This window comes from Chlorocebus sabaeus, chromosome X (assembly GCF_047675955.1).
Source record: "Chlorocebus sabaeus isolate Y175 chromosome X, mChlSab1.0.hap1, whole genome shotgun sequence".
In the NCBI taxonomy this organism is placed as follows: domain Eukaryota; kingdom Metazoa; phylum Chordata; class Mammalia; order Primates; family Cercopithecidae; genus Chlorocebus; species Chlorocebus sabaeus.
Window position 1 is genome coordinate 47,543,863 of NC_132933.1, and position 19,464 is coordinate 47,563,326.

Consider the following 19,464-nt stretch of genomic DNA (forward strand, 5'->3'; position numbering starts at 1 on the left):
TTTACTCTATTTCAGGTGAATTTTTCCTTTGCTTGAAATGGTTGCCTTGAATCCTTACCCATTCCTTTTTCTGTCCTCACCACCTGTAAATAGTAACGTAAGAGTAGGTGATTGATATTAGGGGTGTAGTCAAGACCTCACGAAGGGCCAAGGCAAACTCGTTCATTCTGGATATCCAATTCATTGTCTCACCTCACTAGTATTATGCTTAACAAAATGGTATTAGATAACATATAACATACAATGAAGCATTCCTACCATCCCAATAAACCTGCTACCCAGTTTTACCTTCACATTGAGTGTCTTATTAGTTACTGAGCTAAAAATCAGGTCTCACTGTCAGGTGGTGAAATAGAAGAAAGAATAGAAAAACATGTTAAAAATCATTTTATTTGGTAAAAAGTGGAACTACTCCAGCTAATAGCCAATAATCATCTTCTACTGTGTAAGGTAGAGAAGCGACGATAGGATTACTATAATTATGCTGACGACAGTAAGGTTACATTTTACTGAGTGCCAGGCACTGTACTAGGTGCAATATCTCAGAGCCAGAAGAAAGCCTGGAGATTATTGAGTCTAATACTCAATAATCTTTTTATTTTATGTTTTATTGTTGAAGGTATGGGCCCAGAAAGTCAAGAGCACGTTTACTGTCAGTTACTGGGAGAGTCAGGTTGCCACCTCCAACTTTGCCACCCTAAAGGTCTTGGTCTATTTCTTAATACTGTGGTCTTTCTGTGTCTATTGCTCTTGGGGAAATTATTTGTTTTTAATAGTACTATTAAAAATGAGTTCCAACCTATTTTCTTTTTTCTAATATGGCTTCACATGGTCAAATACTAAACATTCCTCCAATTAAAGTGACGACCCATAAACTATGAGACTAGCAGTTAAAGGTGAGGAGAAAACTATGTTCTCTAACCCTACTGGGGCAAAAAAAAAAAAATAAAAAAAAAAAGAAAGAAAAACAGTACCTTCTCTCCTAAAAAGAGAGAAAAATAGAACCCACAATTTCAAGTGAGGTTTGAACTGGCAGGAGGTGGGAGAGGGTGAGAGGATAGGCATCTAATTAGAGGAAAAAGAAGGAAAGGAAAAGGATTACAATAGTAGTGTGAGACTCAGCCTTCATTTCAACGTGCACAGACCTCAGCAGACAGCTGGAAACCTGCCAGGGAACGAGGCCTTGGAAACAAGCTGGAAGACATTGGAGAGACTTTAACCAAAACAAACTCCAGCAGGGGATGTGGTTGGCAGCACTGAAAAAGCAAAGGACTCTATGAGTCACTCTAACATTAATTTTGAATGGTATCATGCTTCTATTTTGCAGTACAGGTTATTTATACAACATTTGGTACTGTCTAACACACACATATATATAATATGTAAAATATACATACAGATATAGATGTTCTGTACTTATATATTATATTACAGACATTAGAAAAGAAAAAATCCAATATCTCACTATTCTAATCATTAATTCACCATTTTTTAATCTGCGTGTTTTAACATAGCTGTAATTGGGGCACACATATAATACGGAATACTTTACTTAAGACCTTAAGCATGGTTCTATGCTGTTAGATAACTTCATAAATATTGCTTTATAGGACAATGATATATTAACTTTTTAAAAAGTAGTTTACTTCCATCTTTTTAAACTATTGTCATTGAACTTTTTAAAAATAATAGAAACAATAATGACGGCAATAACTGCCATTTAGCAGATATTTACCATATTCCAAATATAAGTGTGTATATATATGTATATTGTTTTGATATTTTATAGCAACTCCCAAGGTAGGTATTATTAGTCCCATTTTATAAATAAGGAAACTTAAACTTAGGTTAAGTGACTTGCTCAAGGTTATAGCTAGTTAATGGCTAAGTAAGCACTGAATCAGGTCTGCCTGGTTCAAAGCACGCCTTTTTTTTTTTTTTTTTTTACCAGAATATGCTACGTTTCTTCTGCAATGTATATCTACATGTTTTTCTATGTCTGGGATGTTTATCATATATTTCCAAAAGTTGAATTATTGGTGTAAAGAGAATAAATATTTTTAAAGTGTTTATTTACATACTCCAGATTGTTTTCCATGAGGGTGTTATCAGTGTATAGCACCACCATCCCAAACATTTTTATTGTAATTAGAGGTAGAAAAAAAGAGGTAAAGTCAATGAGTGACAGAGGAAAATCATTCTGGTGTAAATAAAGTTTCTGTAAGCATCTAGCTTCTATAACACAGAAGTTTGTACTTTGAAGATCTGATGTTAGAAATTTTTGTCTATCTCTGGATCTGAGTAGGTACACAGAAAATTCTTAGGATTTATAAATGTGTACAGGAGGATCTAGCATACGGTAGATTCTTCAAGAACATTCAATTAAAAGTAATTAACGTGGACTTTCTGCTTTTGATGAAGATGCGAAAGTTGGAAAGAGTGCCACATCCAACCTCACAACAAGAATAAGCTGAATAATCTATGTAGTCGTAACTTTTCTTCAATCTAGAGAGAAGTCTCAAGGCAACCAACTAGACTGAGGTCTGAAGAAAGACAAGCACCTGCAAAAAGAGATGGGACATGAGCACTAGCTCACCTGTGGCTGTAGAGGGAACACAAGGTCACAACAGAAGCAGGTATAAAGAATTCAACTAAATTTTTCTTTTTTTTTTTATTTTCGTGGGCACATAATAGGTGTATATATTTATGGGATGCATGAGATATTTTGGTTACAAGCATGCAAATTTTTTAGTGAATGGCTAAAGAGCAAACGTGGGTTAGCATGAGAGTATAGAACCTTTGGAAGCCTTAGACACAGGACAAATTTATACAAACACGCAGATTTATGGTACAGATCTGTTGGAGATGAGTAGCCACTGCAGTGGAAAAGGTAGGAAACCAGATCCACTTCCTTTCCCTTTCATGAATAAAAGTCTTAAGCCCTAGGGGAAAGGCAGCAAAGTGTATTCTCCCCAGAATAAAGATGAAGACCTACTGCAGCTGGGGAAAGGTAAAAAAAGAAAAAAGTCCTCCAATTCTGGGGGAAGGACAAGAATTAGTTGTGGGCCCAAACAATTAGAAGTATCCTACCACTAGAAGAGGGAAAGGATAACTCAGAAAGTCCCACTCCTGTGACACAGAGGCCCAGGATCTTACAAGACTGAGGTTGAAGCATAAAAACAGAGCATTTCTCCCTGCCCACACCACCAGGCCAATGAGCACTTAATAAGAAGCAATAGCAGTATACCATCAGGGGAGGGCAACAACGTGGAGAGAGAACCTGTCTGAGGCACAGATAGGGAAGATGGAAAGTTGAGAAAAGAACAGGGATATTCAGAAAAACTCTCCAGAAGACCAACCCCCACATATGCACAAGGTATTAGAGGAATCTGAAGATGGTAGTGAACTGAGAGTAACCATATCAAAAACAAAACTCAAATGTAGTTTATCTTTTTATTAGATTGACTGAATTCTCATATAAACAACCTAGCTGAAAAAGGGTGCCCATTTCAAGAAATAAGTACTATTTACTTTAATCTCTACTGTTCTACATACTATGTCATTTAAATAAAAATTATGAAATAAAGCAAAATAAAAAACATTCTCAAGAGACAAAGCAATCAACATAACCAGCCTCAGAGATGACTTAGATATTGAATCCATCAGACAGAGAATTTAACATAACTATGATTAATGCATGAAATGTTTTAATGAAAAATATGAATAGACAAATAGGGGATTTCAGTACACATGTTAACTATTAAAGTCAGGTAGAAATGCTAGAAATGAAAAACAGTAGTATTGTTGAAGAATGTCCTTGACAGTCTCATAAGCAGAGTTGAAACAGCTGAGAAAGGAATAAGTGAAAGTGAAGATAGAAAAAAAATTGATCAAAATTGAAACACAAAGAGAAAAGGATGAAACACACACAAACACACTCCAAAACAGAGCATTTAAGAACTGAGGGATAATATCAAAAGGCCTAACACATATGAAATTGGATTTCCAAAAGAAGAAGAAAGCAAATAGAGTAGAAAAAAATATTTGAAAAGATAAAGGCCAAAAATTTCTCCCAAATAATGAAATATGTCAAACCACATGTCCAGGAAGCTCAGAGAACCCCAAAGATCTCTAAACATTATCTCAGATAAATATCCTTTCAACACACACACACACACCCCTCCAGACATTTCATATTTAAACTGCTGTAAAACAAAGACAAAGAGAAAAATCTTAAAGGAAGCCAGAGACAAAATACAAAAGAGCAAAGGTAAGAATTACAGCAGACTTTCAGAAACTATGCAAATCTGAAGACAAATTGGTATGTTTAAACTGCTGAGAGAAAGAAAAAATAATAACTCTCAATCCACAATTCTATACACAGTGTGAATATCTTTCAGAACTGAAGGAGAAATTAAGACTTTTCATACAAAAGCAGAGAATTCATTACCCAGCAGCCTTGGACTATAAGAAATATTAGAGGAAGTTTTTCAGGTTTAAGTTCTATATACCAGAGAGAAAGTTGGATCTACACAAAGAAATGAAGATTCCAGAAATGGTTAAAATGAACATAAACGCAAAAGACTTTTTCTGACTTTTAATTGCTGTAAAAGATAATTGATTGGCTAAATTTTAAAAATAGTAGTAGTGAAAACAGGGAAAAGAATGAGTATAGGGAAAGTACAGTAGTTTTGTGGGTTTGTAGCAAATGTAAAAGCAAAATAGATGACAGCCATAACCCTAGTACACCAGTTGGGACACCACACAGTGAAGAGGTAGAATACTCCTTGAATCTAGACTGTGATTAGTTTAAGATGTACATTGAAAATCTCGATTGTGGTGGCAGTTATATGACTGTATGCATTTGTCCAAACTCATAAAGTTATACACTTAAAAGAGTTAATCTTACCAAATATATATTATACCCCAATAAACTCTGAGTTTTAAAAAAGGATATTCACATGCATAACTTACCTTTTTACCCTCTTACTTTTCTTCTTTTGGTGCCATCACAGTTCGCTATCACATGAATGATAATGAGCAGTCATCTTTCTGTGTTGCCTAATTTTAACCTTGCTTCTTACCTTACATGACTCTGTTTTTTATTTCTTACATCTGGTGACTCTGTACATTTGAATCAGAACAAGTATACACACACACTTACACACACACCCTAAGGAACTAAAATGTGCATAGAGCCATGGAGACTGTAAATGTACCATAAATATTCTATGTATAAGATGTAGGTATCTATGTATAAGGTGGCAAAACTGACCTAGATCACATAAATGTTAAATAATCATTCAGCACAGGATGCAATTGAGGTAGCATAAAAAATATATTTCAGTCTATATCATATCACCGTCTACAGCTTATTGGATCTGTTAATAGATATGATCAAAATGGTTTGAAAAGATTTAGTCATGAATACTAACATTCCCTCTGTTCCCTATATTCACCAAGGTTCTTTCTGTTTTTAAGACCTGTCCACATGCTATTTCTACTACTCAGTTTCTATGCTATGGGTGCTTTATTTAATTTATTATTTTATTATTTTTATTTTTTAAGAGATAAGGTCTTGCTCTGTCACCCAGACTGGAGGGCAGTGGTGTAAACATAATCCACTGCAGTCTCAAGCACCTGGGTTCAAGTGATCCTTCTGCCTTAGACTCCTGAGTAGCTAAGACTACAGGTGCACACCCACTGCACCGGGATAATTTTTTCTTTTTAATTTTTTGTAGAAATGTGTCTTGTTTTGTTGCCCAGGATCATCTCAAAGCTCTGGCTTCAAGCAATCCTCCTGCCTTCATCTCTCAAAGTATTGGGATTACAGGAGTGAGCCACAGCAGCAGGCCCTATAGGAGCTTTGTGCAAAGTTTAAAAAGCATCCTCCATTCCTACTTGGGCAGATGAATAAGAAAAGAAGCCCCTCTGTGTAGATTAGTCCCAAAGTTGCAAGACTTGGCAAGAAAAAAGGCACCCTTTTCTGAACAAGAAAGAAGCCCCTCCCTCTGGGCTTATATTAAGACACCTCTACACAACCTATATGTAGAGGACCTGTGATCAGTCTGCTGTAAGGATCAGCCTAAGGACAGTAATCCGTTTTTTTAGCAACAGGCCTGGGAAAAAAGAGCACTGCAATTGTATAGAACATTACACAAGATTGAGAAAATGTCAATTCCCCTAATTAGAGAGTAGAAAGGTACCTGATCAGTGTGATATGGCTACTAAAACACTGCCCCAAACCAGCACTTAACACTGTCCATACCTCCACAACCACACCTTTTTTTGGTTACCTCACATTTATCCTCCTGATATCAGTTTAATGGTCACTTTTCCTTTCCAGGGAGTGGAAGATCAACACTGACCTTTCAATCTAAATTAAACCCCCTTGCTTTATGCTTTTATATCACCAAGAATTTTCTTACAGATCTTATATCACAGTTGCAATTACAGTCATCCCTCAGTATCTGTGGGGTACTGGTTTCAGGGCCTACCATGTACACCAAAATCAGGGGATGCTCAAGTCCCTGATATATAATGGCATAGTAATTTTTTTTGCATATAACCTACGCATATACTCCAGTATAATTTAAGTGAGACTAGATTACTTATAACATTTAATTCAATGTAAATGCTATGTAAATAGTTGTTACACTTTATTGATTAGGAAATAATGGCAAGAACAAAAGTCTATACATTATGCATTTTTTAAATTTTTGATCCAACATTGGTTGAATCCATGGATGTGGAACCCACAGATACAGAAGTATACAGTTATTTGTGTGCTTACTTATGTAATGCGTGGCTCCAACAACCCCCACACATATAACATATACAAACTTAATCAATACATTTCTCAACCATAAGCCACAAAAAAGCAGAGACCTCATCTGCTTTGTTCATCATTTTATTCCCAGAGACTATCACAGCATCTGCACATACTTAGTGTTTAATAAGTAATCACTAAATAAATTCAGACTTTTTCTTGTTAGATTCTTTAGCAAATTTTATCACACATGTGCACACTCAAGTACACAGTATGATATAGAATGTTATGGAAACATTCCTTTTAATAATATTCAGTTTTCAGTTGAATGTGAGTAATTAGAATGGTATGGATATATACTATAATACGAGTGATATCTTATTGGGTATATCTTATTTGAATTACTTCCATTTTCCATTGGTGACTTTATTTATTTTCTGCTAATTTTTAGATGTTATGTTTGGTTGGTTGGTTCACTACAGATTAGCCAATCCATTACTTTTGTGATAATAAACAGTAATTCTTACAGGTGTCACTGGGCTATCTAATTTGGTTTATCTCTCAAAGTGAAATGCCATATTTTGGCATTATGTGATTTGCATTGTGAAAGTCTGACTCACAATCTTTGTTGTCATTAGAAAATGAAGAATGAATAAATAATGTAAGTCAACTTACCAAATAGATTCTGCCATAAGTACCAAGGCCAATGGTTTTATCTAGTGAGAATATTCCAGTTGGATCCTGCAAAAAAGTAAAACAAAAACTGTCAATCTTCGTAGGAAATTAGGCGAGCATTCAACTATCTTAAGCAGTATTTCCAATCTTCTTTGTTCTGTTTAAATTTACATGGGAAGAGCCTAAATGTCATTTACCAAAAGAATAGACATGTCACAGTCTCCTTGAACTGACTATATTCATTTATTAAAAAGAATAAGCAGTATGGACATTAAGTAGTCATGTAATTATTTATCATAAAACTGTAAAATGCACACAATTATGTAAGACTGAGGCATAACAATGAGGTAATTAGAAAGATAAAATAGAAATAAGTTCATTTACTTGCAATGGAATTACTCTTTTATTTTAATATTACTTTTTTTTTTTTTTTTTTGAGACAGAGTTTCACTCTTGTTGCCCAGACTGGCGTGCAATGGCGCGATCTTGGCTCACTGCAACCTCCGCCTCCTGGGTTCAAGTGATTCTCCTGCCTCAGCCTCCCGAGTAGCTGGGATTACTGGCATGTGCCACCACACCCAGCTTATTTTGTATTTTCAGTAGAGACGGGGTTTCTCCATCTTGGCCAGGCTGGTCTCCAACTCCTGACCTTGTGATCCACCTGCCTCAGCTTCCCAAAGTGCTGGGATTACAGGCGTGAGTCACCGCGCCCAGCTGATATTATTCTTTTGAGTGATAACTAGACAAGCAGAAAATTTAACATGCAACAATAATGACTAGATGTTGGATACAAAGTTTAGATGACTTACTTGAATTACAGGTTGATGCAAAAGTAATTGTGGTTTTGGCATTAGAATAATGGCAAAACTGCAGTTACTTTTGCACCAACCTGTAACAGCTCTTAAGAAAGAAATACCATCTCTAAATATGAATGACAAAGCAAGATCATGATATTAAAAGAGCATCATTTTAAGAAAATTAGACAGTTTTTTAAAAGTTGAACTTTGCATCTGCTAAATACCTGTTCATGGCACAAAGTGACGTTTTCTGTGACTTAACCCTAAATGTGGCATCATAGGAAACAAAACATAACATGTTTTGGGATAGAGTTGTGAGGCTTCCATAGTTATCTTCAAGTATTGTTTTCTTACCTCTAAATATGGGTACTCCTTGATTGTTCACCACAAAACACGGTTTCTTGAATTTTATCACTGTTTGAACTTTCAGTCTAGCAGCCTATTTTGCTATTTTAGTAAAACTTATATGAGGCATGAGTAGATGCCAATTTATACACAAAATGGTAAGAACATTGGTAAATTCTTGGAAATTCACATACCTTATTGAAAGTTTATTTTATATACACAAACGTTGTTTAATCCTGTTTGAAAACATTTTGATTGCTGTGATAAATACAAGCTAAACAGGAAAACTACTGAGCATATGCAACTTAGATGAATGAAATTATAAACTCCTTAAAACTGCCATGATATTTGTGTAATCTAGCAAAACTCTCATAGGAAAATGACACAGCTTTGGGATTACATCATTCAATAAGTATCCAACTGGACAGAGAGTCAGAAGACTTGAATTTTAGCCCCAGCTCTACCATTAATTAACTATATGACTCTGGGTAAGTTATTTATTCTCTCTGGGATTCAGTTTTCACATATATAAAATAAAAGTATTGGGATAGGTAATCTCCCAGCTCTAAAATTCTACAGATGAAAATCACAAACTATCAATCATTCTAAAATCCAGATGTTTCCACTGAATTGATAAAAGCATTGTTAGATAAAGCAGCAGCCTAGCAGCTTAGTTTTTCAAAATGATCATCAAAGTTAAGATCACAATACACAGTTATTTCAAACAAATAGTTCAGGAAATATACTCCCAACAAACGTGTAATTTATCTAAAAAGACAATTTTTAGGATCTAAGAAGTAAAAATAGATCATTATATTATCCTTATTATTAAGCGTATCACTTTTGTTATAACTCATTGAAAGATTTATAAGAGAAAAGCCAACAAAAAAGTTACTAGGGACTGACTTGAAGACTTTATCACCGTAGCATATTTATGTGATGGATATCATTGAGGGATTTATTTTAGACATTGTTAATTCTGGAGAAACAGTCTTTGGCCATCTGTCAAAATAATCAAACATGTTACCTGATTCCTATTGGTAAACTATTCTTTGCTATAGTTAACGCTGCATTTTAGCTGGAAAAGATAACATATATTAGAGAATTATTGTAACATCCGTACAACCTGTATTTTTGAATCTTTGAGCACAGTCTTAAATTTCTTTATTCCTTTCTCTAGTCCTCAACAACATAAAAACTTTACCCTGATTTGAATACAGTTATCTAACTATTCAAAAAAGACACCAAGGAAATAGACTAGAATAAAATGCCTGTAGAAATTCATGGAGGCCTCATATCTATGTCAGGAAACTTGTTTTCTGCTCCCAAATGACCAAACCATCTTTCATACTCATGTTTAATAAAAGAACATTTAAAAAATTTAATCTTAAAGGCAGCTCAACTTAGTATTCATATATGCTAAGATTATATTGTTTTCTTTAGTCCTATATGCTATTTTTTGTTCCCCATCTCCATGCTACTCTCTTTCAAGACTAAACATTAAATTGGGGAAAAGAGGAGAAGGACTATGCTCAATACTAGGTTAACAACGCCAAATTCCTCATATATTTTGGACTTACAGTCAGAGCAAGTTTATTTTGGATTTCCAAGGAAGGAAGAATTGGAAGGGAACAATCTTTTTTTTTTTTTTTTTTTTTTTTTCTCTTTTTTTTTTTTAAATTTATTTATTATTATTAAACTTCAAGTTGTAGGGTACATGTGCACAACGTGCAGGTTTGCTACATATGTATACTTGTGCCATGTTGCTGTGCTGCACCCATCAACTCGTCATTTACATCAGGTATAACTCCCAGTGCAATCCCTCCTCCCTCCCCCCTCCCCATGATAGGCCCCGGTGTGTGATGTTCCCCTTCCCGAGTCCAAGTGATCTCATTGTTCAGTTCCCGCCTATGAGTGAGAACATGCGGTGTTTGGTTTTCTGTTCTTGTGATAGTTTGCTGAGAATGATGGTTTCCAGCTGCATCCATGTCCCTACAAAGGACACAAACTCATCCTTTTTTATGGCTGCATAGTATTCCATGGTGTATATGTGCCACATTTTCTTAATCCAATCTGTCACTGATGGACATTTGGGTTGATTCCAAGTCTTTGCTATTGTGAATAGTGCTGCAATAAACATACGTGTGCATGTGTCTTTATAGCAGCATAATTTATAATCCTTTGGGTATATACCTAGTAATGGGATGGCTGGGTCATATGGTACATCTAGTTCTAGATCCTTGAGGAATCGCCATACTGTTTTCCATAATGGTTGAACTAGGAAGGGGACAATCTTTTTGGTCACTGTGAAAACAAAAGTTTCATGTCAGATGGGTCTCCATAATTATTTGGTCCTTTCCTCTGCCCTGCCACCTTGGGATAAGAAAAACAGAAGAGGATAGATGTTCGTATCTATGACTGCTATACCAATTTGGAGATTATTTGGGGGGTTGGTGTGTCTTGATGTCCCATTTGGGTATACAAAATGGTCAGTAAAGAAGAAAATAATTTCTAAAGTTTGTCTTACAATAAATTACTAAAAATCTAAGTCTTAAAACATTTTTGAACCATAAACTGTTAGACAAACCTGTTGTACTTTCGTTATCTCTTTCTATGCATCTAAATTATCTCCTGCAGTTTAAAAGTCCTAGTCTCCTTGGCCACTGAAATCTCAAATTCTCGGGAGTTGTTTCTGTCTCCTGAATTCAAGGGCAGGGAAGAAAGACCATCTTGATGGCTAATCTTAATAAAAGCTAGGGATGGGAGTAACTGGAAGGAAAAGAGCCAATAGAAAGCAGTGTGGAGAAATAGGAACACTTTTACACTGTTGGTGGGATTGTAAACTAGTTCAACCATTATGGAAAACAGTATGGCGATTCCTCAAGGATCTAGAACTAGATGTACCATGTGACCCAGCCATCCCATTACTGGGTATATACCCAAAGGATTATAAATTATGCTGCTATAAAGACACATGCACACGTATGTTTATTGCAGCACTATTCACAATAGCAAAGACTTGGAATCAACCCAAATGTCCATCAGTGACAGACTGGATTAAGAAAATGTGGCACATATACACCATGGAATACTATGCAGCCATAAAAAAGGATGAGTTTGTGTCCTTTGTAGGGACATGGATGCAGCTGGAAACCATCATTCTTAGCAAACTATCACATGAACAGAAAACCAAACACCGCATGTTCTCACTCATAGGTGGGAACTGAACAATGAGATCACTTGGACTTGGGAAGGGGAACATCACACACCGGGGCCTGTCATGGGGAGGGGGGAGGGGGGAGGGATTGCATTGGGAGTTATACCTGATGTAAATGACGAGTTGATGGGTACTGACGAGTTGATGGGTGCAGCACAGCAACATGGCACAAGTATACATATGTAACAAACCTGCATGTTATGCACATGTACCCTAGAACTTAAAGTATAATAATAATAAATAAATAAATAAATAAATAAATAAATAAATAAATAAAGCAGTGTTAACTGGTCAAGGGAGAGAATTTCAAAGCAGAGGCTGATCCACAGAACCAAATACGGCAGAGATTAAGGAGAAAAGGGAACCAAAAATGGTCAACATGAGTAGCAAGAAATTTCAAATTTAGGATAGTAAAGGAGAGTGAGGAAACACGCTCCAGCAGTCAGGCTGCAAAAAGAAGGAGACTGCACAGTACCTTGAAGGAGATAGCAGAGGCTTTTCTCCTTTTACTTGTAATATTAGAAACAGCAATCTTATGAAAAGAGTTTTTGGAGAGAGAACATGAAAGGGATGGATATGGCAAGATGAGTGCCAGAGTGAGTTTCAGAGATAGAGGAATGGGCTTCACAATTTACATGGTGGCGTTAAAGGGGAAATCTTTTCCTCTAGACCAGTGTTTCTCAAACTGTAAACTGTATAGACTCTCACTACATGAGAATCATCTGGGTAATACTGTTAAAAATACAGATTCCTTGGACTTATCATAGAATTATGAAATCGGAATTTTTGATGATGGGTCCCAAAATCTCGAAATTATTCTTAATTTTTGTGCACTGTTCTTGTGCACTACCATATGAAAACCATTGCTCTAGAAACTGGAGAAGAAAAAAGACAGAAAATAAACTGATGTGCAGTGTTATGCGGAGGTGATGCTCTATATATATGCAATTGAGGATTATGCTGAATATTTCAATCATAGTTGACTGAAATGAAGGTAAAACTGCTTCTAAACAGGGGCTAAGGAACTTGGTAAAGTGTGAAATTTCTCATGACCAAATGTGGATAGCAGGCGTGGTCTGGGTAGAGCTGGAAGTCATACTTAAATATAAGCCTAATGTATTTCAAATATAGTTTTTGGATCATGTGCTATTTCAGATAACCTCTGCCACTACTGTCCCCTCTAGGCCTGTCTAATCCTGACCCCAATATAGATTAGGACTACACATGGCAGTGTCAAATACCAAGGCCACAGCCGTGAGGAATGTCATTACCATACTGGGCACAGAAGGCAAAGGGGATAGTCATAGTGAAAGACATGACAGATTTGGAGAGAAAGAAATAGTTTCCAGTCTCAAGGACACAGGCATACTAGGAATACACACACACACACACACACACACACACACACACGCATATATATACACATACATACACACACACATGGTCATATATATATGATTATATATATATACACACACACATCAAAACAAACATATATATGCGTGTGCGTGTGTGTGTGTGTATGTATATATATACACACACATAGAGAGAGGCAAACACACCATCCCTAGGTATTGCTGGTGGGCAAGGTGAATATATATACATATATACACACATATATTACAAAGATATATATCAAGACATAAAGCTTTATACTTCTCTTTTCAGAAAGGAAACACAAAACACAAATCTCCGCACTTTCTTTTTTGTTTTTTCACCTACAGAAAATATTTATTCAATAGAAAATCAGAAAATTACAGTAACCCATTAATAAACAAACATAATGGAATTGATCTATTGTAATTACATTGGCTCTCTTATTTTGTCTCTGACTTTAGTGCATTATGTGAAAAAGTTATATCATTGTATAAAAGTGAATGTTTTAATTTTGAAAGTTATATAATTTTCTCACCCTTTCTTGTTTCCCAGTTTTCACTCCTGCTTACTCTTTTGGGTTTAAAAATAATATCTATCTAATAACAAAAATACCAAATAACCTACCAATTTCTTCAAGTCTCAATTTGTAAAGCAAGTTTATCCTCCCTCAAGGGTCTTTGTCTTGTGGTCATTTAGCTGGCTAGGCCTGCAAAGGACATAATGTGTCCATTTTAAACTAGAGCCATATTTATTTATTCTTCCACATTCTGAATGTTTTTTCTCGGTTTGCAACTCCAAGGTTTGAATCTTCCCTCATTGTCTGGCTGCTGCCAAATTGGTATACTTGGTGTTTACAGATGGCAATTTTCTGACCTTCACATATGTCCTATTGAGGATAATTACTGCAAGGGATACCGTCATATGAAGGTTTCTTTACTTGCTTTATCAACTCTACTTTGCATCAAAATGCAAACTTCAACACAACTGATTCAGATGTCTCTTCACCTCTTCATTTGCTCTTATTTCTTCAGAGTCAGAAAATAAATCAAATGTAAAGAAACCCCAAATCGCTGAAAAACGTAACTCAGTGACCAAAGCAACAATAACTTTCTATGTCTAAAAATTTGATAGTAAAGAAAATTCTAAAGGACATGCTACTGCTCTTCCGCTAGATTTCTTAGGGTTTGAATCTGGGTGTTTGAGGACAGGGGAGAATTATGCATAAATTGCTCAGAGAGTGAAAACCCACAAATGAAACAAAATGTCTCATGTACAAAATATAGAAATTGTTAGAATCTGAGGACTTTATGAGACTTTCATGAAGTCTGGAAAATGAGGCCAAGCATCAATGTCCTGAAGTTTTGTATCTTCTCTCTACTACTCCCCTTACATTAAAAACCAACCTTATCTTTCTACCCTCCCCACACACCCACTCCACCAACCTCCAGGAAACTAATATTCCACTGAACTGCAATGTAAAGACTGCAGCCTTTCCTCTTATCTCCTGGACTCCACCAAATTCTTATGTCCCAGGGCCATGACCGGGTCAGTTAGTCTGGGCCACTTCCCCCATTTTTTCTTTTTTTGTGTGTGGCAGTAAAACCTTTTCTTCTTTTTTTCCTTGGGTTTGGAATTCCCTGCCCTATCATTTCTATGAGGTCTTTCCCATTCACCCGTTTAGTGATATTTGGAAGGGAGTTTATTTCAGTTTGCCCACCTGCCTGCATCAGTTTCACATATCTGCCCTAGTTTGCTTTTTTCTCTTTTCCCAACCATAGGCAGAGAATGTTGGAGGAAGGGTAACATTTTATTCCTTGGTTTTATACTTTTACTTGGGTGCAAATCTAGTCTGAATATAAAAGTTCTTCTTAGAAAGGAAACCACCAATTGAGGCCTCCATAGTCCAGAAATCTCATGTATCCACACTGAAAGGAAGAAATTCTGGGTGCATGCAGAATGAGAAAAGATTTAATTTTTAAAAGTTCTGTGATATATTTTATGAAGCTGCATAAATAACCGCAACACTAATATCTGTAATTCACGTTTGCACTGATTTTTTTAAATGGCAGAGAACAATTTGGTAAAATGTTACCCGTGTGTACCACCTTACCTCTCCACATACAGCATCTAGTGTAAAATCATATAGGGAAGGCTTTGGGAATGCCCTATTTTTGAGCGAGACAGGCTTCTGTCACAATCAAAAACACATTCTTTAAATGCCAAATATGTGTAAAATTAAGTCAATCGACTTTGAATAGTCCTATAACCTTAAGGTTAATATTTAGCTTTTTTCAAAGCAAGCAGGACACTGTCCTGAACTACAGTTGCCTGGTGATCATTCCAGCGCGGTGCCTGTTTATTCCCTTTCGGAGAATCCTGGGGCCTTTTGCATTCAAGACAGGGTGCGAGTGAAATGCCAATCTAAAAAGGGAACTTGAAACACGGATTTGGGTGGAATCCAATATTAGCCACAAACCAGATGCCAATGAAATAAACTGCGCTGCCAAAATAATAAGTCTACTAATTACGATGGCGATAATAGTTTACCAATCAATTACAACTCTAGAGGAAAGCTGGGCATTCGGGAAAAGAAGAGCCCACAAATTAAAACCACAAGAAAAAGCTAAATCTGGTTGGGCAAAGAACACAATATTAAAAAAAAAAAAAAAAAAATTGGAGTGTGCAGAATTCACTCCTTCCCCAAACGGCGTCGACTTCTTTCACTCTCACAACACTAAATCAGGAACATTGCCCTGGCGAGAATAAGGTTTTAGAAAGTGTATTAGAAAATAAGAAAAGTGGGACTCAAACGCCTCAATTTTCTAGTCACTGTCACCTAAAAGTAAAGGTCACCCCGCAAACAGGCATCTCCGATGGCAAAAGCAGCAGCAAAGGACGGGGCGGCGGGATAACAGGGAGGAGTACTCAGGTAGACACGCGACGTTGCACTTTTTGGCCTCTGTTGGAACAAGCGGGCTAGGACAGGTACTGGAGCTCCGCTAGACAAGGCGGGTCACATATTTAAAATGCCCCGCTGTTTAGGGCCCGCAGCACCCCACTGCCATCTCTTCTCTCGGTCTCCCCTTCCCACCACCCCGTGCCTTTGCCTTTCGTTGGAGTTTGGTGCGGTCCGGGTGCCCAGGGGGCGCCTTTCCGCATGCCGGCCCAGGGTCCCCTTCCGCGCCCGCGGGACCCGTCGAAGTCCTGGTCTAGCCCGTTTTGAGGGCGTCCGCTTCCTCCCCCTGGTACTCAGAACCCACCAAAAGAGAGCATTTCGGGGGGCGATGGGCGTCCTCTACTCACCGGCAAGTGGCCCAGATCCGTGACCTCCCTGTCCCTCCAGCCCCCAGGTCCCGCCATGGCTTCGAGGAGCCGAACGGGAGTGGGCGACTGAATTGGGTGCGCGCAGAATCTGAGGTAGAAGCGGATGAAGAGTTGAAGGGAGGAGAGGGAAAGGGGGAGGGCGGGAGAAAGGAGCTGGGGGATTGGAGTTCGTGGCGTGGGAGATAGAGGAGGGGAAACGTGGAGTGAAAAGAGTTGGGAGTGGAGGGAAACCGGAGTTTGTGAGGCGGGAAAGCAGGTTGGGCTAAGGCCTGAGCCTGAGCGTCTGTCCTGGAGATGAAGAAGCTAGAAGGGTGCTCCGCGGCGAGAGCGCTGTGTCTGCCCCGTCAGGGTGCGCCTCTTTCAGGGTAGGGAGGGGGGCGGTGCAAGGAGAAGGGACCCGGGAGCAGCTCGAAAGGGATTGGTGCAGCGTCACGTCGCCAGGTGGGCAGCCGCCCGGCGGGGAGGCAGGCTAGGAGGGCCACCGGCCGAGGGAGGTGCTGAAGGACTATAACGGTTTGCGAGCAGGCCCTTCGCGGCCTCCCCCGGCCCTCCCGCCCCCCTCCCACATCCACTGCTGCGCCAGCCGCCCCTGCCCCCGCCCCCGCTGGCGAGTGTTCCACAGGAAACTTTTTCCAGGCAGCTGCCAGCCCCGGAAAACCGGTCCCGCTCCGCGCCGCTCCCAGTCTGGGCCCCACAGCCCTGCCACAGTCCAAACAACCCGCGCCCTAGACTTCCCAAGAAACACTTGTGACTTTTCTAGTTGTCTGTTTTCTCTTTCTGTCCCTCTGATTTTATCGCTCCATTTATTGCAAAGACCCACCAGTTGTAGAAGGAAATGACTTGCCACGGGTTGGGAATCAGTCCTAGGCGAGCACCTATTTGAGCAGAAGAAGGCACCGAGTGCGCCCCGGGGCTGTCACAGCTTGGCCTTCGAAGCCATTAGCCGAGGGCAAGAGCAGAATGGACAGAGCTTGGAACTCTCTTCCCGGCAGGCCTTATCTCTTCTGGCCCCAGGCTAGTTCGTGCCAGGTCCCAGTCTCACTCAGAACCGCACCTGTTCTCAGGTGTTCAGGGTTGAGTAAGACTGAGTGTCTCCAAAGCCCGGCCTGCCCTGGGTCCTAAGTTTTGCATACGCTGTATTCGCAGCGCGCGGAGAAAAATCCTGCTTCCCTTCCAGTCTCCAGCGTTCCGGCCAGATTTCATTCATTCGCTCATTAATTGCAAAACTTTTCCAAGTGCCCAAGTTGTTTGCTTCCGTTTTCCTTTAAAGCGCTGGGGGACTGACACATGGCTTAAAACAATCTCACAAACGTGATTCAACTTCCAGAAAGAGCCCCTTGAAACATTCGTGGGAAGGGGAGTCGGTGCATAAACTAACCGCATTCTAAACTCATGCTCTGCAGAGAGCACTTAGTAAATGTCCCGACACTGCTTACTTTCTCTGGAGCTCCCAGAGGGCATTCTGCGCACCCTAACTCCGGGGTCGGAAAGTGATGTGGGGGGACTTTTTTCCTGTTTCTTTATTTTTAAATTAATAATTACCTACTTATTTAAGAAGATTTATACGGATAATTCTTCCCACTGACCTCGAGCTCTCCGCTTCTGACTCATTCTTCTAATTTCTGTAATATCTTTACATATTGGTAGATTTTGTTTATTTCCTGTCTGTTTCAATGCCAGAGTTTGACCTCTTTACATTCCTCAACTTCCAAGTCTCAGTGAGCTGTGTAATGGCCACAGCCTGTCTGAGGAACCCAGTTTCGCTAAATAAAGAAAATTCTCTGTTAACGGTTGCAGAGAAAACCAACCATTACCTCCCCCCAAAAACAAACCCGGGTGTGCTGGATCGAATTTTCTCGATAATTCAAATATGATACATACCACCACAGAAATTACACTTTCCAATAATTCAAATCTTGACAATTTTACCACACAAAATAAACCCTTTTAAAACACACTTTGAGAATTCCTGAATGATCAGTAAAACTTTTCTGAATCTTCCTAAATGTGAGTATGAAATTAACATTTCTTAACTAGAGAAGGGCAGGTGAACTAGTTAATAGAAAATTACACTTTTACATACACATTTAGTTTTTAGAAATAAGACACGGAATCAAAAAATACAACATTTAAAATAACTCTGAAGAGAATCTTTGCTAAAGGGAAGGGCTGTTCATAAGTCAAGACTTTTTTTTGTTTGTTTTGTTTTTTGTTTGTTTGTTTTTACAACGCGATTTGCTGAACGTGGGGTGTGGGGATAGGGTGTGGGGAAAAATGCCCCGTGGCCCCTAATGGCAAAGACTATTTTAGACTGAGGGGCAAGTCCAGGCCAGGAAAACAATCCAGGCTAGATCATTGGGCTAACTAGTTGCAAGGCTCTGTGGGAGGCTAGTCACTTGGAGACTCCGCAGGGATTAGCCACATCGTCTTGGGACCCACCCTCCCCCCCCGCCCCCGCCACCCTCCCCCCCCCAGGTCCCCAGGTGCGGGAAGGGGAAACCACGTGTTTGACCAGAACTTGACAGAGAACTTGCACATTTTAAACTTTATTGTTATTTTCAAGGGGGAAAGGAGGCATGGAAAAGCATGGAAACTTTACCTTGTAAGCTGGCATTATGGGGATTTTCATGACCAGTCTGGGGAAGGTCAGCTCCTCTAGCAAGACAGAAGGCAAATAGATGGCCTCCAGTCATGGGGCTGTGACAGGAGCACAGCCTTGAAATAGGGCGTTTGTTTTCCAACTTCAGGACTTCTTTTCCTTTCACCCTATCAACCATCATCTCCCTGCCTCCTTCCAAAATGTTCTTATTTATGTCTTTCTTTCCTGACTTCAAACTGCATGAAAATAACCCTAATATGTTGCTGGTCTAGAAATTTCTCAGATTGTGTTTTACCCTGAAACAATCTCTCTGCCAACATTACATATCCCATATTTGTACCATCCCCTTCTTCTCCAATCC

The 19,464-nt window shown here is 38.7% G+C and overlaps 1 protein-coding gene across 5 annotated transcripts in view; it reads right to left on the bottom strand.

Moving 5' to 3' along the window:
* Positions 1-17,339, bottom strand: part of NRK (Nik related kinase) — a 135,487-nt gene extending 118,148 nt beyond the window's left edge. For 2 of the 5 annotated variants that reach the window (XM_037988986.2, XM_007992458.3), the window contains exons 1-2: positions 16,484-16,990; positions 7,445-7,510 (exon numbers count right to left, since the gene is read on the bottom strand). In XM_037988986.2, the coding sequence (XP_037844914.1) occupies positions 7,445-7,510; positions 16,484-16,540 (123 nt within the window). In that variant the 5' untranslated portion in view covers positions 16,541-16,990. Of the gene's footprint in view, positions 1-7,444; positions 7,511-16,483; positions 16,993-17,324 lie in introns of those variants that run through there. The other 3 variants (XM_073013493.1, XM_073013494.1, XM_037988987.2) reach the window with 3 other exon arrangements.
* Positions 17,340-19,464: the final 2,125 nt, after the last annotated feature.